This window comes from Bufo bufo, chromosome 3 (assembly GCF_905171765.1).
Source record: "Bufo bufo chromosome 3, aBufBuf1.1, whole genome shotgun sequence".
NCBI classification, from domain to species: Eukaryota; Metazoa; Chordata; class Amphibia; order Anura; family Bufonidae; genus Bufo; species Bufo bufo.
In genome coordinates this window covers 266326359-266354302 of record NC_053391.1, presented here as the reverse complement: position 1 = coordinate 266354302, position 27944 = coordinate 266326359, and the positions used below count along the sequence as shown (strand labels likewise).

General features: G+C 41.8%; 1 protein-coding gene across 4 annotated transcripts in view; it reads left to right on the top strand.

The window, feature by feature from the left end:
- DCAF6 (DDB1 and CUL4 associated factor 6) overlaps window positions 1–27944 on the top strand; it is a 1234054-nt gene that overhangs the window by 400090 nt on the left and 806020 nt on the right. For all 4 annotated transcript variants that reach the window (XM_040424129.1, XM_040424128.1, XM_040424130.1 and 1 more), the window contains exon 9: window positions 16719–16812. In XM_040424129.1, the coding sequence (XP_040280063.1) occupies window positions 16719–16812 (94 nt within the window). The remainder of the gene's footprint in view (window positions 1–16718; window positions 16813–27944) is intronic.

The window sequence follows — 27944 nt, the reverse complement described above, 5'->3', positions numbered from 1 at the left end:
AATGCGGAAATTCACATTTTTGTACCATAGTTTGTAAACGCTATAACTTTTGCGCAAACCAATAAATATACACTTATTGCATTTTTTTTATCAAAGACATATAGAACAATAAATTTAGAGAAAAATTTATATAGAAATGTAGTTTTATTTGAAAAATTTTACAACTGAAAGTAAAATTTTTTATTTTTGGGCAAAAATTTCAGTAAATTTCGATTAATAACAAAAAAAGTAAAAATGTCAGCAGCAATGAAATACCACCAAATGTAAGCTCTATTAGTGAGAAGAAAAGGAGGTAAAATTCATTTGAGTGGTAAGTTGTATGACCGAGCAATAAACCGTGAAAGTAGTGTAGTGCAGAATTGTAAAAAGTGGTCTTGTCATTAAGGGGGTTTAAGCTAGGGGAGCTGAGGTGGTTAAACTCATCCCCCCTGGTCACCTTGTCCCTCTGTGAAATCTTGTTCAAGGACAGAACAGCCTACGCCTGCAGTCTCCCCTCCCTACAGCGCTGTAGGTTCACTGAGTCAGGCCAGAAGCTGTGCGTGAACAAGATTTCACAGAGGGACATGATGACCAGGCAGACAGAGTTTAAAGAAGGTGATGACATCGTAGAGAACAGTGGCAGATGGCATATGGGGAGGTACTAGGTACAAGTGAAGAGGCAGGCTTGGGCTGTTACAGAAGGTGGGCTTGAGCTCTTAAGGGAGGCAGACTTGGGCTCCTGGAACAGTTAATCATGCCCCACTGGGCACTTTGAGAGTCATTAGCATAACTAACTTCATTTTCGACCTTTTAGTTACATGGATTACCCACACAAACGTATTGTTGGAATGAAGGTACACAATGCTATACAGGTGAAACTCGAAAAATTAGAATATCGTGCAAAGTTAATTTATTTCAGTAATGCAACCTAAGAGGTGAAACTAATATATAAGAGAGACTCATTACATGCAAAGCGAGATATTTCAAGCCTTTATTTGTTATAATTTGGATGATTATGGCTTACAATTTATGAAAACCCCAAAGTCACAATCTCGGGTACCTTTTGCTCAGGGGGTATGGATTAATTAGCCGACTAGAGTGTGACACTTTGAGCCTAGAATATTGAACCTTTTCACAATATTCTAATTGGTTAATCTAATTTGGTTATATACAACCAAAGTAGCTGACAGATTCCCTTTAATACAATAATAGGTTAAAATGAGTAGTGTAAAATTTGTGTCTAAAACAACAGTTCAGAGAACCCTACTCTGTATGAGGCTCTGAAGCAGACTGATGGTCACTGTACCTCTACTAACAAACTTGCACAGGCAAAAAATCTTCAATAAAAATGTGTGGAAAACCGGCACTCTTCACCTGGTAGAACACTTACATAGTAACATAGTACATAAGGCCGAAAAAAGACATTTGTCCATCCAGTTCGGCCTGTCATCCTGCAAGTTGATCCAGAGGAAGGCAAAAAAAAACCTGCTGAGGTAGAAGCCAATTTTCCCCACTTTAGGGGAAAGAAAAATTCCTTCCCGACTCCAATCAGGCAATCAGAATAACTTAGAGAACAATATAGACAGATTGGTAGGTAAAAATGTGCATTTATTTCATATAAATATTGATCATAAAGGGTATACTTTAGTAAGAAGGGGGTGGGGGGGATCGTATGAATACAATTCATAAAATTTGATTTATAAAATAGGTATATGGATTAGTACATGGTGCAGTGCTATTGAGGTTGTGCACTGCGTAAAAATGGAAATAAAAAATAATAGTAAAAGATAATAGTAGTAAATGAAGGGAAGAATAAATTTAAGGATAACTTATTCAGCAATTGTCGCCACCTTCATAAAAAATAATAATAAAAATAGAAATATGGATAAGATAAGGATAAAAATAGAGTAGTCATTCAGCAGTGCTCTCCACCTTCAACGGTTGCTGGCGAGTTTTTAGATACTATCCAATGCAAACAGGTGGATATGCTTGTTATTTGCAGTGCTTCCCTGTTCTAACTTGTTAGCCGGTCACTGTTATTGATGGTATAAACAGGGATAAAGTGTTAGTCGGGTGCTGTACCTAGTGTGGCGTCCCACACGGTAAAGAGGACTGCACCCTGACTGTAGTTTACCTTCTTTGTAGGATTCGAATGTCGCGGCTGTTAGTGCGCCCTTTCTGCGCTCTGTGCTGGCCGTTCGGATGTTTCAGTGTCCCACGTGGATGTGACGTCACCTGTATGGCGTCCCATCTTTTTAATTCAGTAGACGGGTAAAGGTGGTTGTTGGAAGCGCTTCCAGAGTGATATATTAGCGGGTTTGTAAGGTATTCACCATACGCGTTTCGAAGGTCTAACCAACAACCACCCCATCACTGCTCCACAAAAGAAGACCAACATATGGAATATGCCCACAATTCACAATATGGAACACAGAAAATTCCCCCCAAAATTATATATTACTACATCTCTACAACACCCCTCACACAGCGCACAGAACGAGCACTATAAGAAATTCTAACAGACACCACCCACATCCCTCACACTCAGTATAGAGTATGTACAAATATACAACGTTACCATATAGTAACATGACCCTATCCCTTCATGGACAGAGTTGCAAACTATCCCCCTTACATGACCAACACATCTATCAAAACCCTCTTAAGAAAGCTCCCCAGAAGAGACCTTATAATCTGCAAACCACAAACGCAACATCACTGCTCTAGCTATATAGAAAACCCTTCACTACCGCACGAACGTTATGATTTATGTAAATTTCATCCATATGTCACATGTTTACTCTGTGCAATTATAAAATCAGCTTTCCATCCAAAAAAGAAGAAAAGAAAGCCAGAGAAAATTGACACTATGAGGTTTATCACATTGACACAGTGAAATCCGTCTCTTGGAACACATCCAAGACATGGAACAAATGCACAATATGCAAACCAGCCATAAAAAACGCACCAACAGCAGAAAAAACGCAGCGGTACCGCATAAACAACAAAACCAAGGAATTTTTATCTAAACACCTACATTTTTTTAAGGACCATCACAGCAACGCCCCACTATGAAAAAAACTGCTTTACCTGTTATGCAACCAAGAAAAATGAAGAAAAGAAAGAAAGAAAAGGAAAACCAACATTATGTGGGCCACCACATCCACACAACCAAATCCAGTCCAGACTTTAAACGGATCCATAGACAGGGTATAAAAGTCAACACAATGGCAGACAGCGGGCAACCACTGATGAAGGAGGCAGCTTAGACCTTCGAAACGGGTATGTTGAATACCTTACAAACCCGCTAACATATCACTCTGGAAGCGCTTCCAACAACCACGTTTACCCGTCTACTGCATTAAAAAGATCGCTATACAGCGATTGTGAACGGAGCGGAGACACGTGGGACGCCATACAGATGACGTCACATCCACGTGGGACGCTTAAACATCCGAACGGCCAGCACAGATCGCAGAAAGGGCTCACTAACAGCCGCGACATTCGAATCCTACAAAGAAGGTAAACTACAGTCAGGGTGCAGTTCTCTACCGTGTGGGACGCCACACTAGGTACAGCACCCGACTGACACATTATCCCTGTTTATACCATTAATAACAGTGACCGGCTAACAAGTTAGAACAGGGAAGCACTGCAAATAACAAGCATATCCACCTGTTTGCACTGGATAGTATCTAAAAACTCGCCAGCAACCATTGAAGGTGGAGACCACTGCTGAATGACTACTCTATATTTATCCTTATCTTATCCGTATTTCTATTTTTATTATTATTTTTTATGAAGGTGGCGACAATTGCTGAATAAGTTATCCTTAAATTTATTCTTCCCTTCATTTACTACTACTATTATCTTTTACTATTATTTTTTATTTCCATTTTTACGCAGTGCACAACCTCAATAGCACTGCACCATGTACTAATCCATATACCTATTTTATAAATCAAATTTTATGAATTGTATTCATACGATCCCCCCCCCACCCCCTTCTTACTAAAGTATACCCTTTATGATCAATATTTATATGAAATAAATGCACATTTTTACCTACCAATCTGTCTATATTGCTCTCTAAGTGTTCTACCAGGAGAAGAGTGCCGTTTTTCCACACATTTTTATTGCATACTCTCCTTTCCTGATTGGGTGAATCAGTCAAACCTAGAGCACCTACACATTGTATCAGCCAGGTGAGCCACCAGCTACCCGTCTTTTTCTTCAAGTCGTCTTTTTCTTCAAAAAATCTTCAATGTTTGCAGGAATATTGGAATTTAGACCTCCGCCGATTGGCAAAGGGTTGCCTCCTCCAATGATTCATGTTTTATGCTTCTTTGAATGGAGAAACATCAGAGAACAAACACCCTGCAACCCTTGTGGAAGAACACGACCTGGTGGTGGCAGCTTTATGGTCATTTATATGGAATGCATTCTCAACCGAGTTGTACATGAATCCATCCTTGCAGATCACATACACCCATATTTTCTGATTGTCTTCCCTGGGGAAGATGGGACCTTCCAGCGAGACCATGCAACATGTCACATGGCTAAAAATGTCTGAAAATGGTTGTTTGAGCATGACCAAGGCTTCTAAGTACTAGCCTGACCCCGTAATTCCACAGACTTAAACCCAATTGAGCGTCTGTGGGACCCCCTCCATCGTCAAGTTCGATCCTCCCCACGCACCCTCCAGCAGCTGTGGGATGCAATGCAGTCAATATGGCTCCAGATATCTATGAAAAGCTACCAGGACCTTATTCAGTCACTCCAGCCCCTCTAGCTGCTGTCCTGTGGTTATTGTGAATAAAGTTTTGTAATGTAGTAGATACTCATTAAAAATAGATGGTTAGGTTTTTATTGCCTGTGTGTCCTGTTTTAGTGTTGTCAGGATAAACACTTCCAAATATATGTGGATAATGGTACCACATATACATCTAGATTATTAGGACCAGTGTCCCCCTTTTCATACTAACAGGATATACACTGCTCAAAAAAATAAAGGGAACACTTAAACAACACAATGTAACTCCAAGTCAATCACACTTCTGTGAAATCAATCTGTCCACTTAGGAAGCAACACTGAGTGACAATCAATTTCACATGCTGTTGTGCAAATGGGATAGACAACAGGTGGAAATTAGAGGCAATTAGCAAGACACCCCCAATAAAGGAGTGGTTCTGCAGGTGGTGACCACAGACCACTTCTCAGTTCCTATGCTTCCTGGCTGATGTTTTGGTCACTTTTGAATGCTGGCGGTGCTTTCACTCTAGTGGTAGCATGAGACGGAGTCTACAACCCACACAAGTGGCTCAGGTAGTGCAGCTTATCCAGGATGGCACATCAATGCGAGCTGTGGCAAGAAGGTTTGCTGTGTCTGTCAGCGTAGTGTCCAGAGCATGGAGGCGCTACCAGGAGACAGGCCAGTACATCAGGAGACATGGAGGAGGCCGTAGGAGGGCAACAACCCAGCAGCAGGACCGCTACCTCCGCCTTTGTGCAAGGAGGAACAGGAGGAGCACTGCCAGAGCCCTGCAAAATGACCTCCAGCAGGCCACAAATGTGCATGTGTCTGCTCAAACGGTCAAAAACAGACTCCATGAGGGTGATATGAGGGCCCGACGTCCACAGGTAGGGGTTGTGCTTACAGCCCAACACCGTGCAGGACGTTTGGCATTTGCCAGAGAACACCAAGATTGGCAAATTCGCCACTGGCGCCCTGTGCTCTTCACAGATGAAAGCAGGTTCACACTGAGAACATGTGACAGACGTGACAGAGTCTTAAGACGCCGTGGAGAACGTTCTGCTGCCTGCAACATCCTCCAGCATGACCGGTTTGGCATTGGGTCAGTAATGGTGTGGGGTGGCATTTCTTTGGAGGGCCGCACAGCCCTCCATGTGCTCGCCAGAGGTAGCCTGACTGTCATTAGGTACCGAGATGAGATCCTCAGACCCCTTGTGAGACCATATGCTGGTGCGGTTGTCCCTGGGTTCCTCCTAATGCAAGACAATGCTAGACCTCATGTGGCTGGAGTGTGTCAGCAGTTCCTGCAAGACGAAGGCATTGATGCTATGGACTGGCCCGCCCGTTCCCCAGACCTGAATCCAATTGAGCACATCTGGGACATCATGTCTCGCTCTATCCACCAACAGACTGTTGCACCACAGACTGTCCAGGAGTTGGCAGATGCTTTAGTCCAGGTCTGGGAGGAGGTCCCTCAGGAGACCGTCCGCCACCTCATCAGGAGCATGCACAGGCGTTGTACGGAGGCCATACAGGCACGTGGAGGCCACACACACTACTGAGCCTCATTTTGACTTGTTTCAAGGACATTACATCAAAGTTGGATAAGCCTGTAGTGTGTTTTTCCACTTTAATTTTGAGTGTGACTCCAAATCCAGACCTCCATGGATTGAAAAATTTGATTTCCATTTTTTTATTTTTGTGTGATTTTGTTGTCAGCACATTCAACTATGTAAAGAACAAAGTATTTCAGAAGAATATTTAATTAATTCAGATCTAGGATGTGTTATTTTTGTGTTCCCTTTATTTTTTTGAGCAGTATATAATACATCTAGCAAAAGGGACAAGATAGTTCCTCACCGGCAGCTACAAGGAAGCTGACGCGAAACACGCGTTGGGGTGTTTTTGGAGGAGCACACTTTTTGTTCTGTATACTATTATGTATTATTTGCAGTGCCTTATTTTGGTTTAGACTTATATTCACTGCTGCTACATGCTTACATTACTGTCTATGTGACTTATGTTGTGGCTCATCCATGTGGCTGATCTGTCGATATAATATTATATGTTTGTAAATTTTAACTTATATTTAATAAAATATTGATTTATTTTCATATAAATCTGTGTATGGAGTGTGCTTGATATATATTTTTCGCTGTTTAACATGATATATGGTGTTGTATCCACCTTTTCACCAGCTTCTGTAAACAGTCATTTATCTTACTTAGCAAGCTTAAATCATACCCGAGTTTAAAAAAAAAGTTTGCAGAATGGCTGTGCTTCTTTGTACAATCAGCTGTGAAGGAACAGAAGCTTCTTTGTAGTAGTATTGCAGGGCTATGCTTCCGACCAACCACAAACTCATACCCATCTACCTTGGGTAGCTGAATGAGGTCTGTCTGAAGTCTCTGAAATGGGTGATGTGGACAGAGTGTACACTTAGCGGGTACTATGACAGTTTTACCTGGGTTATGAGAGCTGCATATCATATAAGCCTGCTGAAACCTCACTCCAAAATGATTGACCCTTGGGCAAGCCAGTGGAAAGACACAATACTACAAATTACAGTACCTCATTAGACTGGTCGGTTGGTATTGAGTAATTCATCATGGGATACAAAGCTCTGGGCGACAAAGCAGGTTACCTGTCCTCCTTGCACCATCGTCACCTTGTTCCTCTCCTTTTCTGACCCAAGTTTCCTTCTCATGTTTCTGCACTTGTTCCTGAAAAAAAGGACCACATCTACCCCCAAATCAAGGGCAGGACTGCTTACGACCATCACTGTCGCTTCCAACGGCAGCAGGGCTTCTGCCTTTGCAGCCTTATCTGATTTTCTGTTCCTTATCTTTGTTATGAACTATTACTTTTTCACAGCCACTTATTCTGCTTTGTAAACACATGTGAAATCACCTTGGCGTTCCTAATTGGCTTAACCGAGGACCCCATGAACTGCCCATTATGCCAAACTCGCCCAAAGTCATAGGCCACTCCGTACTGTACGATTCAGCTCCACCTCCTGGTGCTCAAACTTCTCAATTGCATATGAATAAAAACACATTTCTGAGGCTGTTTATCATGCAGACAAAAGAAAGGCATACTTTTAATCAGCATGATGAACCTTACCAGACAGTATGCCAGTTTTAATAGGGTTGATCCAAATGATAGTCGCTTTAAGGGTGCCTTCAAACGTGGTAGATTTTGTGTTAAAAAAAATCTGAGACTGAAAATCAGTTCAATTCGTTTGAATGGGCCAGCAAGCACATGGATTTCTGCAAGCCCCATTAAGGTGAATGGAACTGATTTTCCATTGCGGAATTTTCTGCCACAAAAATCTGCGTGTGAAGGCACCCTAACTCTGCTGCATCTGTACGTTGCTTTCACTGGCTTCAACAGAGAGGGAAAAAATTTGATTCTGAGGACCTCACCAGTCATTTATCAAACTGGTGTAAAGTAGAACTGGCTTAGGCTACTTTCACACTGTCGTTTCTGGGTCCGCTTGTGAGATCCGTTTCAGGGCTCTCACAAGCGGCCCAAAACGGATCAGTTTAGCCCCAAGGATACGTTCAGAATGCATCAGTTTGCCTCCGTTCAGCCTCTATTCTGCTCTGGAGGTGGACACCAAAACGCTGCTTGCAGCGTTTTGATGTCCGTCTGACGAATCGGAGCCAAACGGATGCGTCCTGACTTACAATGTAAGTCAATGGGGACGGATCAATTTTCACTGACACAATATGGTTTGCATTATCATAAACCCCCCCCAAAAAAATATATTATTATTATTATTTTTTTTTTTTTTCATGGTAATGCAAACGGATCTGTTCTGAACGGATACAAGCGTTTGCATTATCGGTGCTGATCCGTCTGTGCAGATACAAGACGGATCCGCACCCAACGCAGGTGTGAAAGTAGCCTTAGTTGCCCATAGCAACTAATCAGATTTCACCTTTCACTTTCCAAAGGAACTGTCAATAATGAAAGGTGAAATCTGATTGGTTGCAATGGGCAACTAGGCCAGTTCTACTTTACAACAGTTTGATAAATGAGTCTTGAAAATGTTTTTGAAAATCTAATATCTAATGCAGATTGAGTTAACTCTGCTATATCTGTAGGTGGATTCAGGACATGGCAATGTTTGATAATACATGGGAGGGAGAGAGAAGGGAAGTGTCACCGCCAGACATCTGTGAAGCTCTGACAGACGTTCTTCAGAACCTCCTGCTTGAGGTTCTTTTGTTTTGCTTTCGTTTTGTCATCTCGTTTCCCTCTCTCTTTGTTCAGTGGATGAATTTTTTTTAGCCCTGGGTCAGATATATGATGATCCAGATCGTATTGCTCTGTCTGAGTCTAGACTACGTCTTTTATGCCAGGGTAAACAGTCCGCAGAGATATACTGTTCAGAATTTCGGAGATGGGCAGCTGATACTGGTTGGAATGATGCTGCACTCCGAAGTCAATTTTGCCATGGTCTTTCAGAGGGATTGAAAGATGCATTTGCCTTTCATGAGAGACCTACCTCCTTGGACTCTGCCATGTCTCGGGCCGTTCGTATTGACAGGCGTCTTAGAGAGAGAGGAGAGATCACTCCTTCCTGTCATACTCACTCCAAGGACAGTGCGGCGGTCTCTTTCAGTGCGCTGGGGTCTCAGTCTCTCTCAATCCCCTCTGAGCAGGAGCCCATGCAGCTGGGTTTGCTTGCCTCTGACAATAGAAGATTCAGCTCTCAGAGGAGGGTTTGTTTCTGTTGTGGAGGTATAAATCATTTGGCAAATGTTTGTCCCTCTAGGAGATTCAGGCAGTTTTTTGAGAGTAATAAAGAAACAAAAAGAAAAAAATCCTCTAAAAACGTTCCATCTGTTACTATTGGCAAGGTTGATGCGGAAATTGAAGGGTTGCCGTTTGCTTGTAGTTCCCATTTTGTCCTACCTGCCAGGGTGGCGCTAGAGAGCAAGAACATTTTTTGTGAGATTTTTGTAGATAGTGGAGCAGCTGTCAATCTCATTGATAATCAATTTGCTATAACACATGGTTTCCAATTATGCACTTTGGGAAAGGATATACCTGTTTTTTCTATTGATTCCGCTCCACTTTCTCAGAAATCGTTAAAGGGCATAGTTCACAATATCCGTTTGATTGTGAGTGATACTCATGTTGAGGATGTGTCATGTTTCGTCCTAAGCTGGTTGCCTACTCCTCTAGTGTTGGGGCTACCCTGGCTCGCTAAACATAACCCCACCATTGATTGGCAAGCGAGGCAAATAAATGGTTGGAGTGACTTTTGCAGAGAGAATTGCCTCACGACATCTGTTTCTACTAAGACTGTACCATCTTTTCTCTCTGAGTTTTCGGATGTGTTTTCTGAGAGTGGTGTTCAGGAGCTGCCCCCTCACAGGGCGTACGATTGCCCTATTAATCTCATCCCAGGCGCCAAGCTGCCTAAATCTCGTTTATACAATCTCTCCCAACCTGAAAGGGTCGCTATGCGTGCTTATATCTCTGAGAGCCTGAGAAAGGGACACATACGACCCTCGAAGTCACCTGTTGCCGCTGTTTTTTTCTTTGTTAAGAAAAAAGATGGTTCTTTAAGACCATGTCTGGATTTCAGGGAGCTGAACAGTATCACAATTCGTGACCCTTATCCGCTTCCTCTGATCCCGGACCTGTTTAACCAGATTGTTGGGGCTAAAGTTTTTTCCAAGTTGGATCTAAGAGAGGCATACAACCTGGTCAGGGTCAGAGAAGGAGACGAATGGAAGACGGCCTTCAATACCCCTGAGGGCCATTTTGAGAATTTGGTTATGCCTTTTGGTTTGATGAATGCTCCAGCCGTCTTTCAGTATTTTGTGAACAGCATTTTTTATCATTTAATGGGGAAATTTGTACTAGTGTATCTAGATGACATTTAGATTTTTTCTCCTGATTTCAAAACTCATAAGGACCACCTACGTCAGGTCTTGCTCATCCTGCGGGAGAATAAATTTTACGCTAAACTGGAAAAATGTGTGTTTGCGGTTCCAGAAATTCAATTTCTGGGGTTTCTTCTCTCCGCTTCTGGTTTTCGCATGGACCCCGAGAAGGTCCGCGCTGTGCTTGAGTGGGAGCTTCCTGAGAATCAGAAGGCGCTGATGCGTTTTTTGGGCTCTGCCAATTATTACAGGAAGTTTATTTTGAATTATTCCTCTGTTGTTAAACCACTCACTGATATGACTAGAAAGGGGGTAGATTTTTCCTCCTGGTCGATAGAGGCGCGTAAGGCCTTTTCTAGTATCAAGGAGAGTTTTGCTTCCGCTCCCATCTTGGTACAACCTGATATCTCTCTGCCCTTCATAGTTGAGGTGGACGCTTCTGAGGTGGGTGTTGGTGCGGTCTTGTCTCAGGGTCCCTCTCCTGCCAAATGGCGACCGTGTGCCTTTTTCTCGAAGAAACTCTCCTCCGCAGAGAGAAATTACGATGTGGGAGATAGGGAGTTGTTGACCATCAAGTTAGCTTTTGAGGAATGGCGCCATTGGCTAGAGGGAGCCAGACACCCTATTACCGTGTTTACCGACCATAAGAATCTGGCCTACTTGGAGTCAGCCAAGCGTCTGAACCCGAGACAGGCCAGATGTTTTTTGTTCTTTTCAAGGTTAAATTTTGTTGTCACGTTTCGCCCTGGGGTTAAGAATGTGAAGGCGGATGCCCTGTCACGTTGTTTTCTGGGAGGTGGGAATTTTGAAGACCCGGGTCCCATTTTGGCTGAGGGTGTGGTGGTCTCTGCTCTTTATCCTGAATTGGAGGCAGAGGTTCAGGCAGCCCAGGCAGAGGCTCCTGATCTTTGTCCTCCTGGGAGGTTGTTTGTGCCTCTCGCTTTAAGTCACAAGGTTTTTAAGGAGCACCACGATACTGTCCTTGCTGGGCACCCAGGGGGTAGAGCCACAGTGGATCTCATCGCTCAGAGATTCTGGTGGCCGGCGCTTCGTAAGTCGGTTGAGGGTTTTGTGGCAGCCTGCGAGACCTGCGCTCGTGCCAAAGTCCCTCATTCACGGCCATCAGGTCCTCTCCTCCCGTTACCCATTCCTTCCCGTCCTTGGACACATCTGTCCATGGACTTCATTACGGACCTGCATCGTTCCTCGGGGAAGACTGTGATTCTGGTGGTGGTGGCGTTTTAGCAAAATGGCGCATTTCATTCCTTTCCCTGGGTTGCCCAATGCTAAGACGCTGGCGCAGGCATTTATTGATCACATTGTCAAATTGCATGGTATTCCTTCAGACATAGTCTCTGATAGGGGCACGCAGTTTGTTTCCAGATTCTGGAAGGCTTTCTGTTCTCGCTTGGGGGTTCGGTTGTCATTCTCTTCTGCTTTCCACCCACAGTTGAATGGCCAGACAGAGCGCGTCAATCAGAATCTTGAGACATATCTGCGCTGTTTTGTGGCGGAGAATCAGGAGGATTGGTGTTCTTTTCTCTCCCTTGCTGAGTTTGCTTTAAATAACCGTCGTCAGGAGTCCTCTGATAAGTCACCATTTTTTTGTGCATATGGGTTTCATCCGCAGTTTGGGACATTCTCTGGAGAGGGGTCTTCTGGTTTACCTGATGAGGAGAGATTCTCCTCGTCTTTGTCATCTATTTGGCAAAAGATTCAGGATAATCTAAAGAGCATGAGTGAGAGATATAAGCGTGTGGCGGATAAGAGACGTGTGCCTGGTCCGGACCTGAATGTTGGTGATCTGGTGTGGTTGTCTACTATGAATATCAAATTGAAGGTTCCCTCCTGGAAGTTGGGTCCTAAGTTTATTGGGCCTTACAAAATCTTGTCCGTAATCAATCCTGTTGCCTACCGTCTTGATCTTCCTGAGACTTGGAAAATCCATAATGTTTTTCATAAGTCCCTATTAAAACCTTTTGTCCAACCCATTGTACCCTCCTCTTTGCCTCCTCCTCTGATTGTGGTTGATGGTAACCTTGAATTTCAGGTCTCTAGGATTGTGGATTCTCGTGTTGTCTGCGGTTCTCTCCAGTACCTCGTTCATTGGGAGGGTTATGGTCCTGAGGAGAGGATGTGGGTCCCAGTGACTGACATTAAGGCCACTCGTCTCATCAGGGCTTTCCATAGGTCCCATCCTGAGAAGGTGGGCTCTGAGTGTCCGGAGTCCACTCGTAGAAGGAGGGGTACTGTCACCGCCAGACATCTGTGAAGCTCTGACAGACGTTCTTCAGAACCTCCTGCTTGAGGTTCTTTTGTTTTGCTTTCGTTTTGTCATCTCGTTTCCCTCTCTCAGCTGTCATCTAGTTGCACTGATTGCATCCCTTTAAATCCCCTCCCATACTGCATCACTTTGCGGTTTATACAACTTCCTGGAGTGTGCTAATGCTAGAAGCTGTTACTGCTGCATCCACAAGATAAGTCTGTTTCTTTATTCCTGTTTTCCTGTTTGCTTGATCTTAGGTGAACCTGACTCCCTCCGTATTAAGTGTAGGGAGCCGGTGGTCATGTCCCCTCACTATTATAGGGTGTTATGGTGTCATACAGTCGAGGAACGAGGGTATGCAGTTATCCACCATAGAGATTTTTGCATAGGCTGAGCAGTAAGGGAGAGAGCTAGGGCTGTTGCAGGGCTTACCCTTTGGTTCCTTAGTTTTGGGATCAAGTCAGTCGGATCTTCATTTGTGTCTTTTAGTTTTCTGTAACACCTTCCGTGACAGGAAGCTTCATATGTAGAAAGTTTCATAAGAGACAGATGTTTAATTTGAAACTCTAGGAAAATGTCCTGAACTGAATGTGGGACCATAGGAACAACTGGGTGATTCAGAACAACATTAGTAGCTTCGTCCTTCAAAAGAGCAGCAGCTGCAACAGCATAGAAACGTGAGGGGGCATCTCAAATAACAGGGTCGAGGCACAAGGAATAGTAGGAGAGACATATATCCCTATCACAGATAAAAAATAATATATTATGAATATGTTAGGGGTTAATATAAGGTTTACAAGTAAGGATATATGACAGTGAAATTAGAAATTGGATTGAAAGGGTGTTCCTTTATTTATTTTTTTTTTTTTCCTTATTTTACTCTCTCTCCTGTAGTGGGATGTGGTGGTTTTTGGGTTCGAATTAAATTTATATCTTTTTGATTGTTATTATGTCTTCGGTTATTTATATTGTGAATATACTAATAAATATTTACATTTTAAAAGAATCAGAGGCCAAACGTCATAAACTGTTTGCAGGAGGCTATAAGTGACTAGTTGGGCTTTTCGTGATACACAATGGCCTAGAAGTGCCCTGGCAATTCTAAAACTTGGACTTGAAGGATTTACAACCATGTACAGCCAGGAACATAAAAAAAAAATGAAATGTGTATAAGAGATTTCTAGAAGAAAATAACACAGCATGATTTGTGCTGCCCCCTGTGGCGATACAGTCCAGAAGGACATGTTTGTCACACTGAAAACACTGAACACTGAAACGAAAATCAAAAGGGCACCTGTGAGAGGAGGGTACTGGCTGTTACCAGGGCCGATACTGCCTCAAACAAGAACATTAACTCTCAGAGACTATACCATTGATGGCTTTCCAATATTATATTTGCTTGCTGCTCATAGAGTCCAATATCAGTCACTTGCTGAAGGTCTTCATTAAGAAATGTACAGGAAGGAAACCAGCACTTGAGCAAACTGAAATGAGAATAACCACTAAGAATTTGGGGCAGAGGGGGATCTGGAATGTATTAGATAACTGTTTGCAAAACATAGAGAACATCTGACATATAGGTTAATGGTCAACTCTTCCTGCAAAAAACAAGCCATTACACAAGATGATTAGTAGAAAAAAAAGGCTTTCAGAAAATGGACACAAAATCATGATTTTTTTTTCCCCAAAAATGCTTTATTATGTAAAAAAATTTTTTTAAATAAAAGTAGACATATTTAGTATCATCGCATTTTTAAACAACCTGCTCTTTAACCCCTTAAGGACTCAGCCCTATTTCATCTTAAGGACTTGGCCATTTTTTGCAAATCTGACTAGTGTCACTTTAAGTGCTGATAACTTTAAAACACTGTGGCTTATCCAGGCCATTCTGAGACTGTTTTTTCATCACATATTGTACTTCATGACACTGGTAAAATTAAGTAAAAAATAATAATTTTTATTTATAAAAAAATACCAAATTTACCAAAAATTTGTTAAAAAGTTTATATTTCTCTACTTCTATAATACATAGTAATACCTCCAAAAATAGTTATTTCTTTACATTCCCCATATGTCTACTTCATGTTTGGATCATTTTGGGAATGATATTTTATTTTTTGGGGATGTTACAAGGCTTAGAAGTTTAGAAGCAAATCTTGAAATTTTTATGACATTTTCAAAAACCCAATTTTTAGGGATCAGTTCAGGTCTGAAGTCACTTTGTGAGGCTTACATAATAGAAACCACCCAAAAATGTAGAAATTACACCCCTCAAGGTATTCAAAACTGATTTTACAAACGTCATTAACCCTTTAGGTGTTCCACAAGAATTAATGGAAAATAGAGATACAATTTCAAAATTTCACAGATTTTCCATTTTAATAATTTTTTTCCAGTTACAAAGCAAGGGTTAACAGCCAAACCAAACTCAATATCGATGGCCCTGATTCTGTAGTTTACAGAAACACCCCATATGTGGTCGTAAACTGCTGTACGGACACACGGCAGGGCGCAGAAGGAAATGAATGCCATACGGTTTTTGGAAGGCAGGTTTTGCTGGACTGTTTTTTTTTACACCACGTCCCATTTGAAGCCCCTCTGATGCACCCCTAGAGTAGAAACTCCATAAAAGTGACCCCATCTATGAAACTACACCCCTCAAGGTATTCAAAACAGATTTTACAAACGTCGTTAACCCTTTAGGTGTTCCACAAGAGTTATTGGCAAATGGAGATGAAGTTTCAGAATTTCAATTTTTTGGCAAATTTTCCATTTTATTCAAAAGTGACCCCATTTTAGAAACTAGATAGGGTGGCAGTATTGTTGGTACTAGTTTAGGGTACATATGATTTTTGGTTGCTCTATATTACACTTTTTGTGAGGCAAGGTAACAAGAAATAGCTGTTTTGGCACCGTTTTTATTTTTTGTTATCTACAACATTCATCTGACAGGTTAGATCATGTGATATTTAATTAGACCAGGTTGTCACGGATGCGGCGATACCTAATATGTATACTTTTTTTTAATTTAAGTAAGTTTTACACAATGATTTCATTTTTGAAGCAAAAAAAAATCATGTTTTAGTGTTTCCATAGTCTGAGAGCCATAATTTTTTCAGGCGATTTTTGGGCGATTACCTTGGGTAAGGTATGATTTTTGCGGGATGAGATGACGGTTTTATTGGCACTATTTTGGGGTGCGTGTGCCTTTTTTATCGCTTGCTATTACACTTTTTGTGATGTAAGGTGACAAAAAATTGTTTATTTAGCACAGTTTTTATTTTACAATTTTTTACGGTGTTCATCTGAGGGGTTAGGTGATGTGATATTTTTATAGAGCCGGTCGATATGGACGCGGCGATACCTAATATATATACTTTTTTTTATTTATGTAAGTTTTACACAATAATATAATTTTAAAAAAAATAAAAAATCATGTTTTAGTGTCTCCATATTCTGAGAGCCATAGTTTTTTCAGTTTTTGGGCGATTATCTTAGGTAGGGTATGATTTTTGCGGGATGAGATGACGGTTTTATTGGCACTATTTTGGGGTGCGTGTGCCTTTTTGATCGCTTGCTATTACACTTTTTGTGATGTAAGGTGACAAAAAATGGTTTATTTAGCACAGTTTTTATTTTTTACGGTGTTCATCTGCGGGGTTAGATCATGTGATATTTTTATAGAGCCGGTCGATATGGACGTGGAGATATCTAATATGTATACTTTTTTTTAATGTAAGTTAACTATGTTACTATGTTAACTACTTTAGATTTTCTCTTCCTTATGTATTAATGGCAAGTTTTTTTACTATTAAGGTACAACAACCTCCACTTAAGCGCCTCAGGTTAAGAGGAGACTGGTCAGATACAGGACCCAGATCAAGACCTGAAAGTGAACGAGAAAGAGATGGTATGCATTAGATTATGCTGTTTACTTGTATTAATACTATTGACAGTACATTATATATATATATATATATATATATATATATATATACAGTTGTGTTCAAAATAATAGCAGTCAGAGATCACTAACCTGATCAATCACTGTTTTTGGTAGAAATGATATTTCTACATGGCAAATAATTTACTAGCAGGTGTAGTAGAGTAATAGAAACCCAACAGACCCAACAGTCATGACATGCATGCTTCTGATTCTCTAATTCAATCACTTATTGAAAGGGCCATGTTCAAAATAATAGCAGTGTGGAGTTCAATGAGTGAGGTCATTCATTCTTTGAAAAACAGGTGGCTATTGTTGCCCTTATTTAAGGAAGGAAGGCAGCAAATGCTGTACATGCTGGTTACAGTGCATTTCTCTCTGAAATTCTGATGAAAATGGGTCGTTCCAGACATTGTTCAGAAGAACAGCTTACCTTGATTAAAAAGTTGATTGAAGAGGGGAAAACATATAAAGAAGTGCAGAAAATGATAGGCTGCTCAGCTAAAATGATCGCAAATGCTTTAAAATGTCAACCAAAACCTGAAAGACGTGAAAGAAAGCCAAAAACTACCATTCGAATGGATAGAAGAATAGCCAAAATGGCAAGGACTCAGCCAACAATCAGCTTCAGGAAGATCAAAGAAGGTCTAAAGTTACCTGTGAGTACTGTTACAATTAGAAGACACCTATGTGAAGCCAAGCTATCTGCAAGAAGCCCCCGCAAAGTCCCACTGTTGAAAAAAAGACATGTACTGAAGAGGTTACAATTTGTCAAAGAGCACATTGACGGGCCTAAAGAGACATTTTGTGGACTGATGAAAGTAAGATTGTTCTTTTTGGGTCTAGTGGCCGGAGACAATTTGTCAGATGACCCCCAAACACTGAATTCAAGCCACAGTACACTGAGAAGACTGTGAAGCATGGTGGTGCAAGCATCATGATATGAGGATGTTTCTCATACTAAGTTATTGGGCCTATTTATCGCATACCAGGGATCATGGATCAGTTAGAATACATCAGAATACTTGAAGAGGTCATGCTGCCTTATGCTGAACAGGAAATGCCCTTGAAATGGGTGTTCGAACAAGACTACGACCCCAAACACACCAGTAAACGTGCAACATCTTGGTTCCAGACCAACAAGATTGACGTTATGGAGTAGCCAGCCCAATCCCCGTATCTTAATACAATAGAAAACTTGTGGGGTGACATAAAAAATGCAGTTTCTGAGGCAAAACCAAGAAACAGAGAAGAACTGTGGAATGTATTCCAATCATCCTGGGCTTGAATACCTGTTCACAGGTGCTAGAATTTGGTTGACTCCATGCAACACAGATGTACAGCAGTTCTCACAAACAGTGGTTATACAACTAAATATCAAGTGATTCAAAGGAAAGCAAAATCTTAAAAAACAAATCAGTTTATATAGTGAAGGTTTGAGTTTGTCAAGAAGAATACAAACACTGCTATTTTATTGAATAGTCTAATATTCACTTTTCTTCATTTTTTTTTAGAGGAACAACACAAATTTGATATATTTTTCTTCATGTTTTGATTTGGAATAGAATGTGTAGTGTTCCCAATGCATTTGTGTGTATGGAAATAGAAGCTATTAGAAGGATTTTGAGCTTTATTCACTTTTTTAAACACACTGCTATTATTTTGAACACAACAGTGTGTGTATATATATATATATATATATATATATATGTATATATATACAGTCCTGATCAAAAGTTTAAGACCACTTGAAAAATGTCAAAAAATCATATTTTACATAGTTGGATCTTAACAAGGTTCCAAGTAGAGCTTCAACATGCAACAAGAAGAAATGAGAGTGAGACAAAACATTTTTTGAGCATCCAATTAATTGAAAATAACGATTAAACTGAAACAGGCTGTTTTTCAGCTGATCCAAATTTTAGGACCACATGCCTTTAAAAGGCCAAATCTGTGCAAAGATGTGGATTCATTGTCATTTTCTGTCAGGTAGTCACATGTTGTGATGGCAAAGGCAAAAAAACTCTCCCTTTTTGAACGTGGTCGGGTTGTTGAACTGCATAAGCAGGGTCTCTCACAGCGCGCCATCACTGCTGAGGTGGGACACAGTAAGACAGTCATTTGGAATTTCTTAAATGATCCTGAGGGTTATGGAACAAAAAAGTGGAAGACCCAAAAAAAATTCATCAGCACTGAGCCGGAAGGATCCAATTGGCTGTCCGTCAAGACACTGGACGATCCTCGACCCAAATTAAGGCCCTTACTGGTGCTGACTGCAGCCCCATAACCATCAGACGGCATCTGAGACTGAAGGGCTTCAAAAAGAAAAACGTCTTCAAAGACCTCGTCTCCTTGAACGCCACAGAACTGCTCGTTTGGACTTTGCAAGAGAGCACCAAACATGGGACATTCAAAGGTGGAAGAAAGTTTTATTCTCTGATGAGAAAAAATGTAACCTTGATGGTCCTAATTGTTTCCAACGTTACTGGCATGACAAGCAGATCCCACCTGAGATGTTTTCTACGCGCCACAGTGGAGGGGGCGCCATAATGGTCTGGGGTGTTTTTCCTTCAGTGGAACAATGGAGCTTCAGGAAGTGCAGGGGCGTCAAACTGCCGCTGGCTATGTCCAGATGTTGCAGAGAGCATTCCTCATGACTGAGGGCCCTCGTCTGTGTGGTAACGACTGGGTTTTTCAACAGGACAAAGCTACAGTACACAATGCCCGCAGGACAAGAGACTTCTTCCAGGAGAATAACATTACTCTTTTGGCCCATCCTGCATGTTCCCCTGATCTAAATCCAATTGAGAACCTTTGGGGATGGATGGCAAGGGAAGTTTACAAAAATGGACAACAGTTCCAGACAGTAGATGGCCTTCGTGCGGCCGTCTTCACCACTTGGAGAAATGTTCCCACTCACCTCATGGAAACGCTTGCATCAAGCATGCCGAAATGAATTTTGGAAGTGATAAACAATAACGGCAGAACTACTCATTACTGAGTTCATGTTTGGAAGTTGGATTTCTGTTTTGGGGGGGTTTTAGTTTTTTTTTTTTGGAGGTGTGGTCCTAAACTTTTGATCAGCTGAAAAACAGTCTGTTTCTGTTTATTCGTGGTTTTCATTAAATTAAATGCTCAAAAAATGTTTTGTCTCACTCCCATTTCTTCTTGTTGCATGTTGAATCTCTACTTGGAACCTTGTTAAGATCCAGCCATGCTAAATATGATTTTTTGCCATTTTTCAAGTGGTCTTAAACTTTTGATCAGGACTGTATATATATATATATATATATATAATTTTTGTTGATTTGTATTTAGTTTAGTTTTTAAAATATTTTATTAACCACCTGCCGTCCGCCCATAGGATATAAACGTCCTATGGGTGGACCTCTATTTCTGAAAGCACGCTTTAAAACGTATTTTCAGAAACAGCAGCTGCACGCTAATCGTGCAGCTGCTGATCGGGTTGCCCGCTGTCAGTGACAGCAGGGCAACCCAGAGAGGAGGCAGGGACAGTGCCCAGGTGTCCCTGCCTTCACGATCGCTGCAGACACAGCGCTCACTGTGTATGCAGAGCAGGAAGCGCTGTGCGCTTCCTGTTCCGGCCCGGCGGTCATGTGACCGCCGGGACCGGAGAGTGCAGGGGCTGTGTGAGGTCTCTCAGAGACCTCAATCAGACCTGCTCTGAGGCTGTACAGCGCTGGATTGCTGCTGTACAGCCTCTCTGGGGGGTGCATTTCTTCTGTAACTGGGGCTACTATGTCAGCCCCAGTTACAGGAGAAATCAACAGTGAAAAAAAAAAGAAAAAGTGAAGCAAATGTCCCCCAGAAGTCTTGTATGACCTTATGGGGGACGAAAAGTGTAAAAAAAAAAAAAAATATAAAGGGTTGAAAAAATAAAATAAAAAAAAGTTTCACATGTAGAAAAAAAAAAAGTTCCCAAGTAAGGAATAAAAAAAAAAATTTAAAAATAGAAAAAATAAAATAAAATAGACATATTTGGTATTGCCGCGTCCGTAAAAATCAGCTCTATAAAAATATCACATGAGCTAACCCCTCAGATGAACACCGTAAAAAAAAAAAAAAAAACTGTCAAAACAAGCAATTTTTGTCACCTTGCATCACAAAAGGTGCAACACCAAGTGATCAAGAATGCGTATGTCCCACAAAATGGTACCAATAAAACCGTCACCTCATCCTGCAAAAAATGAGCCCCTACATAAGAAAATCTCTCAAAAAATAAAAAAACTATAGCTCTTAGAACATGGAGACACTAAAACATAATTTTTTTTTTTGTTTCAAAAATGCTATTATTGTGTTAAAGTGAAACAAATAAAAAAAAGTATACATATTAGGTATTGCCGCGTCCGTAAAAACCAGCTCTATAAAAATATCACATGAGCTAACCCCTCAGATGAACACCTTAAAAAAAAAAAACTGTCAAAACAAGCAATTTTTGTCACCTTGCATCACAAAAGGTGCAACACCAAGTGATCAAAAACGCGTATGTCCCACAAAATGGTACCAATAAAACCGTCACCTCATCCCGCAAAAAATGAGCCCCTACATAAGAAAATCTCTCAAAAAATAAAAAAACTATAGCTCTCAGAACATGGACACATTAAAACATAATTTCTTTGCTTCAAAAATGCTATTATTGTGTAAAACTTCAATAAATGAGAAAAAGTATACATATTAGGTATCGCCACGTCCGTAACAATCTGCTCTATAAAAATGTCACTTGACTGAACCCCTCAGGTGAACGCTGTAAAAATAAATAAATAGAAACTGTGCTAAAACAACCAATTTTTTGGTCACCTTGCCCCATAAAGTGTTATAATGAATGATCAAAAAATCATATGTACCCAAAAATAGTACTAATAAAACTGGCACCTTATCCCCTAGTTTCCAAAATGGGGTCACTTCTTGGGAGTTTCTACTGTAAGGGTGCATCGGGGGGCTTCAAATGGGACATGGCATCTAAAAACCATGTGGAGTTCCTTTTCTTCTGCGCCCTGCCGTGTGCCCATACAGCAGTTTATGACCACATGTGGGGTGTTTCTGTAAACCGCAGAATCTGGGTAATAAATATTGAGTTTTGTTTGGCTGTTAACCATCGATGTGTTAAAGAAAAAATTGGATTAAAATGGAAAATCTGCCAAAAAAGTGAAATTTAAAAATTTGATCTCCATTTTCCTTTAATTCTTGTGGAACGCATAAAGGGTTAACAAAGTTTGTAAAATCGGTTTTGAATACCTTGAGGGGTGTAGTTTCTACAATGGGGTAATTTATGGGGGTATCCACTATGTAGGCCCCACAAAGTGACTTCAGACCTGAACTGGTCCTTATAGAGTGGGTTTTGGCAATTTTCTTAAAAATTTGAAGAATTGCTTCTAAACTTCTAAGCCTTCTAACGTCCTAAAAAAATAAAATGACATTTCCAAAATGATGCCAACATAAAGTAGACATATGGGGAATGTTAAGGAATAAATATTTTATGAGGTATCACTTTCTGTTTTAAAAGCAGTGAAATAGAAATTTAGAAAATTGCGAATTTTTCACATTTTTGGGTAAATTTGGGATTTTTTCATAAATAAAGGTGAAATATTTTGACTCAAATTTATGACTATCATGAAGTACAATGTGTCACGAGAAAACAATCTCTGAATGACTTGGATAAATAAAGGCGTTCCAAAGTTATTACCACATAAAGTGAGATATGTCAGTTTTGCAAAATTAGGCCTGGTCAGGAAGGGGGCAAATGGCCCAGATGGGAGTGGTTAAAGACATCTTAATGAAAATAAGAAGCAAACAAAATCGTACAGTGGAGTTTTTTAGATACATATCAGAAAGGCATTGCCAGTACAAGGATGTATATTGTCATTCTATACAGTAGCAAACAAATTTTGTCATCGATGAATGTTAAGACACATTTAATAGACATAGCAATGAGCAGCGTCACTCCAAGCCAGTAGGTTACCAAAAAGTGATCCTGCGGAAGAGGCAAGGTGTACCTACTTCCCAATGCGTTATCTGCTGTTATCTATAGATCTGATCACATTTGAGCTGCCACTGTAAGAGAGATGGCGGCATTTCTCATTTCCAATGGGAGGCCACAAGTGTTCTGGCTACTGCACACAGGTGAAGTCCCATCCCAAAGATCTCTCATCTGACGCCACCAAGTAGCCCAAGTAAAGCAGTCATAGTGAATTGTAATTGTCTGTTGTAGTCCTCAGAGAGTGCATCTCCTACATTGTCCCAATACGGTTTTATAGCTGGACACAGCCACCATATATAGTAGAAAGAGTCTGCCTGTTTCCTACCGCCAGCAGATGTGGCGAGTAGAAGGGAAAAACGTATGTAATCTTTCAGGGGTATAGTACCAGCGTGTTAAAACCTTTATAGTAGATTTCCTGAATTCGCACACATCTGTATATTCTGGGTGTTTGAGCAAGGACATATTTATGTTTGATAAGTGAAAAGGAAACCTCCAGGGCCCGTTCCTACTGAACTAGAAATCTATAGGCTGGTGGCTTATTGAGTTCTGTCAGCATCGTATATATATGTTGGAGATTAGCCTGAGTGGGGAGTTGCGAGAAAGCACCATAGCCTTAAACTAAGGCTACTTTCACACCTGCGTTAGGTGCGGATCCGTCTGGTATCTGCACAGACTGATCCGCACCTACAGGTTCTTCTCAAAAAATTAGCATATTGTGATAAAGTTCATTATTTTCTGTAATGTACTGATAAAAATTAGACTTTCATATGTTTTAGATTCATTACACACAACTGAAGTAGTTCAAGCCTTTTCTTGTTTTAATATTGATGATTTTGGCATGATTTTGGCATGAAAACCCAAAATTCCTATCTCAAAAAATTAGCATATCATGAAAAGGTTCTCTAAACGAGCTATTAACCTAATCATCTGAATCAACTAATTAACTCTAAACACCTGCAAAAGATTCCTGAGGCTTTTAAAAACTCCCAGCCTGGTTCATTACTCAAAACCGCAATCATGGGTAAGACTGCCGACCTGACTGCTGTCCGGAAGGCCATCATTGACACCCTCAAGCAAGAGGGTAAGACACAGAAAGAAATTTCTGAACGAATAGGCTGTTCCCAGAGTGCTGTATCAAGGCACCTCAGTGGGAAGTCTGTGGGAAGGAAAAAGTGTGCCAGAAAACGCTGCACAACGAGAAGAGGTGACCGGACCCTGAGGAAGATTGTGGAGAAGGACCGATTCCAGACCTTGGGGGACGTGCGGAAGCAGTGGACTGAGTCTGGACTAGAAACATCCAGAGCCACCGTGTACAGGCGTGTGCAGGAAATGGGCTACAGGTGCCGCATTCCCCAGGTCAAGCCACTTTTGAACCAGAAACAGCGGCAGAAGCGCCTGACCTGGGCTACAGAGAAGCAGCACTGGACTGTTGCTCAGTGGTCCAAAGTACTTTTTTCGGATGAAAGCAAATTTTGCATGTCATTCGGAAATCAAGGTGCCAGAGTCTGGAGGAAGACTGGGGAAAGGAAAATGCCAAAATGCCTGAAGTCCAGTGTCAAGTACCCACAGTCAGTGATGGTCTGGGGTGCCATGTCAGCTGCTGGTGTTGGTCCACTGTGTTTTATCAAGGGCAGGGTCAATGCAGCTAGCTATCAGGAGATTTTGGAGCACTTCATGCTTCCATCTGCTGAAAAGCTTTATGGAGATGAAATTTCATTTTTCAGCACGACCTGGCACCTGCTCACAGTGCCAAAACCACTGGTAAATGGTTTACTGACCATGGTATTACTGTGCTCAATTGGCCTGCCAACTCTCCTGACCTGAACCCCATAGAGAATCTGTGGGATATTGGGAAGAGAAAGTTGAGAGACGCAAGACATAACACTCTGGATGAGCTTAAGGCCGATATCGAAGCATCCTGGGCCTCCATAACACCTCAGCAGTGCCACAGGCTGATTGCCTCCATGCCACGCCGCATTGAAGCAGTCATTTCTGCAAAAGGATTCCCGACCAAGTATTGAGTGCATAACTGAACTTAATTATTTGAAGGTTGACTTTTTTTGTATTAAAAACACTTTTCTTTTATTGGTCGGATGAAATATGCTAATTTTTAGAGATAGGAATTTGGGGTTTTCATGAGCTGTATGCCAAAATCATCAATATTAAAACAAGAAAAGGCTTGAACTACTTCAGTTGTGTGTAATGAATCAAAAATATATGAAAGTCTAATGTTTATCCATACATTACAGAAAATAATGAACTTTATCACAATATGCTAATTTTTTTAGAAGGACGTGTATAATGCAAATGATTGTATCCGTTTTTTTTTTTTTTTGTTCATGATAATGCAAACGGATCCGTTTTGACTTACATTGAAAGTCAATGGGAGGCAGATCCGTTTTCAATTGCACCATATTGTGTCAGTGAAAACGGATCCGTCCCCATTGACTTACATTGTAAGTCAGGACGGATCCGCTTGGCTCCGCATCGTCAGGCGGACATCAAAACGCTGCAAGCAGCGTTTTGGTGTCTGCCTCCAGAGCGGAACGGAGGCAAACTGATGCATTCTGAACGGATCCTTATCCATTCAGAATGCATGGGGCTAAACTGATCCGTTTTGGGCCGCTTGTGAGAGCCCTGAAACGGATCTCACAAGCGGACCCAGAAACGCCAGTGTGAAAGTAGCCTTAGTTGGCAAGGTAGATGCTGGGGGAAATTGCTTACACTTTGTGTATTGTAGGATATTGTGTAAGTGGAAAGAGGTAAGGGACCTTAATGCTCCTAAATGTTGAAGCCCCTCTAAGGTAACTTCTCTACCTTTGTAGAGGTCCACTGCAGGAGTGCATATATCTCTGTTCCTTGTCTAAAAGGTTGGTTCGGAAATGGGTCAGCAAATTCCACAGTATATGGCCTCATGCACACGACCGTTTTGCCGTCCGCAAAAACACGGATGGCCATTAATATAACTGCCTATTCTTGTCCACAAAATGGACAAGACTAGGACAGGTTATATTATTTTGGGGGACCACGGAACGGAGCAACGGATGCGGACAGCACACGGAGTGCTGTCCACATCTTTTGCGGTACCAATGAAGTGAATGGGTCCGCATGCAAGCCGCAAAAACTGCTGCTCGGATGCGGACCAAAACAACGTTCATGTGCATGAAGCCTACGTATCTCTTACTTGCAGCAAGAGGAAGAAAAGGGGTGTCAGTAATATAGCAGAAAGGTAAGTATGCCACGCCTTGATTGTTGCCCGAGTTAGAGGATCCATAGAAAACCCATTGAATTTCCTATAAAATGTGGTGCTCAGCAAAAGTATTCTGAGGGAGGCAGGCAGGCAAAGTACTTTGTTCTGCCTGGGTGTCCAGTCTATGCTGATTGCCTCTAAGCCACCCGCATCACAAAAAGATATGGGCAAAAAGGAAAAATGTAAGTGCATATACAACATTTCAGCACCCATAGGATAAGAGGTGCAAGGACAAAAAATGGTATTGCAACACCCTAAGATGGGATGTGCAAAATACACATACCTTTTTGTGATCTTGTCCCCTGACAAACCAACTGAGTGTTGGGGAAATGCAGCGTTGGGACCTTATTACTTTTTGTGGGACATTTATCATTTTTAAGGGTGAATACAGGATTCAGAAAGGGCTTAGCCACCAGGAGGGGGGGGGGTCGCCTTTTTTGGGGAGGGTGCTCTGCCTGCACTGGATTGGCCAGGTGTCTACTGGTAATGCCCTAGAGATGGTCAACCTGGTGGAGCGCTACGAGGCCACCAGAAATCTGCAGGGGGGTTCTTTTGGGAGGGGGCCAGTTAAAACCTGGAAATCTCCACCCCAGGCCCGGCGGCTGGTGCCAGCCAAACCCGCCCGGGACATACCCCCTGCAGACTCAGCCCCGGTGGTCTGCTGGCGGTGTTAAGAGCCTGGACACATAAGAGCCGACTGTCCCCATCGGGGTGAACCCATGGATACTAACTTTGGCTACCGCCCCTCAATGTATGCCAGGAGGGTAAGTGGGAGATAACCTGGCAGTGGCGGTGCTGGACTCAGGGAGCCTGGTGTCCCTGGTAAGAACTGCCCTGGTGCGGCCCGCCAACTATACTGGCTGAAAAGTAGGCGTAGTGTGCATCCTTGGAGACTTAAAGGACTATCCCACCGCCCTGTTGTCACTATCCACGGTGGCCGGCACGTGGACTTCGCCGTTGCCACAAAGTTGCACTATGAAGTAATAACTGGGAGAGACTTCACCGGTTTCCCGGCACTATGGCCGGATACGAAAAAACGGCACAGTCGTGTGCATGAGGCTTTTTTACGGCAGCCCAGTTTAAGCGCTGCATGGGTCCCGGCTCTCACATGAGAGCTAACAGCCCGGACCGGCAGGAGTGCCAGTCCGGGCTGTTTAACGGACTCCCTCTGTCTCCCATCGGCACCTCGCAAATGCAATCTTGTGTAGGCCCCAGACCAGCCTTGAGTAACTTCCAGCAGGCTGCGCCTCTCTGGCTGCAGCCTGCTGGTCAATGTCAGAATAGCACTAACATTAAAATGCAATGCACTATAGGGATAATGCTGTCTGTTATAGTCCCCTTAAAAATCCATTAAAAAATTACGCTTTTTTTTCCCATTGAAAATGCGCTTTTCAATTAAATAAATTGCAAAAAAAAACCTCCCCCATATGTTTAGTATTGTCACGTCTGTAACGACGTGGACTACATAAATATCACGTAAATTTTTCCCTACGGTGAACGCCATAAAAAAAACTAAATAAAAAACAGAATTGCTAATTTATTCTTAGTTGCCACTAGGGTTGAGCGAACACCGGGAAGTTCGGGTTCGCCAGGTTTGGCCAAACTGAAGTCAATGGGGACCCGAAATTTGGGGCACAAAAAATGGCTCTAAAAAAGTCATAGAAAGGGTTAGAGGGCTACAGGAAGCAAAATGGGGGTAAGAGCAGGATAATTGCCCTGCAAACAAATGTGGATAGGGAAATGACTTAAAATAACATAGAATATAAAAAAAGTTAAAAATAATGATCTTGAACTAGGAGGCGGAGGTCAAAGTGGAGTAGGAGGTTGAGTAGGCGGTGGATGTGGCAGTGT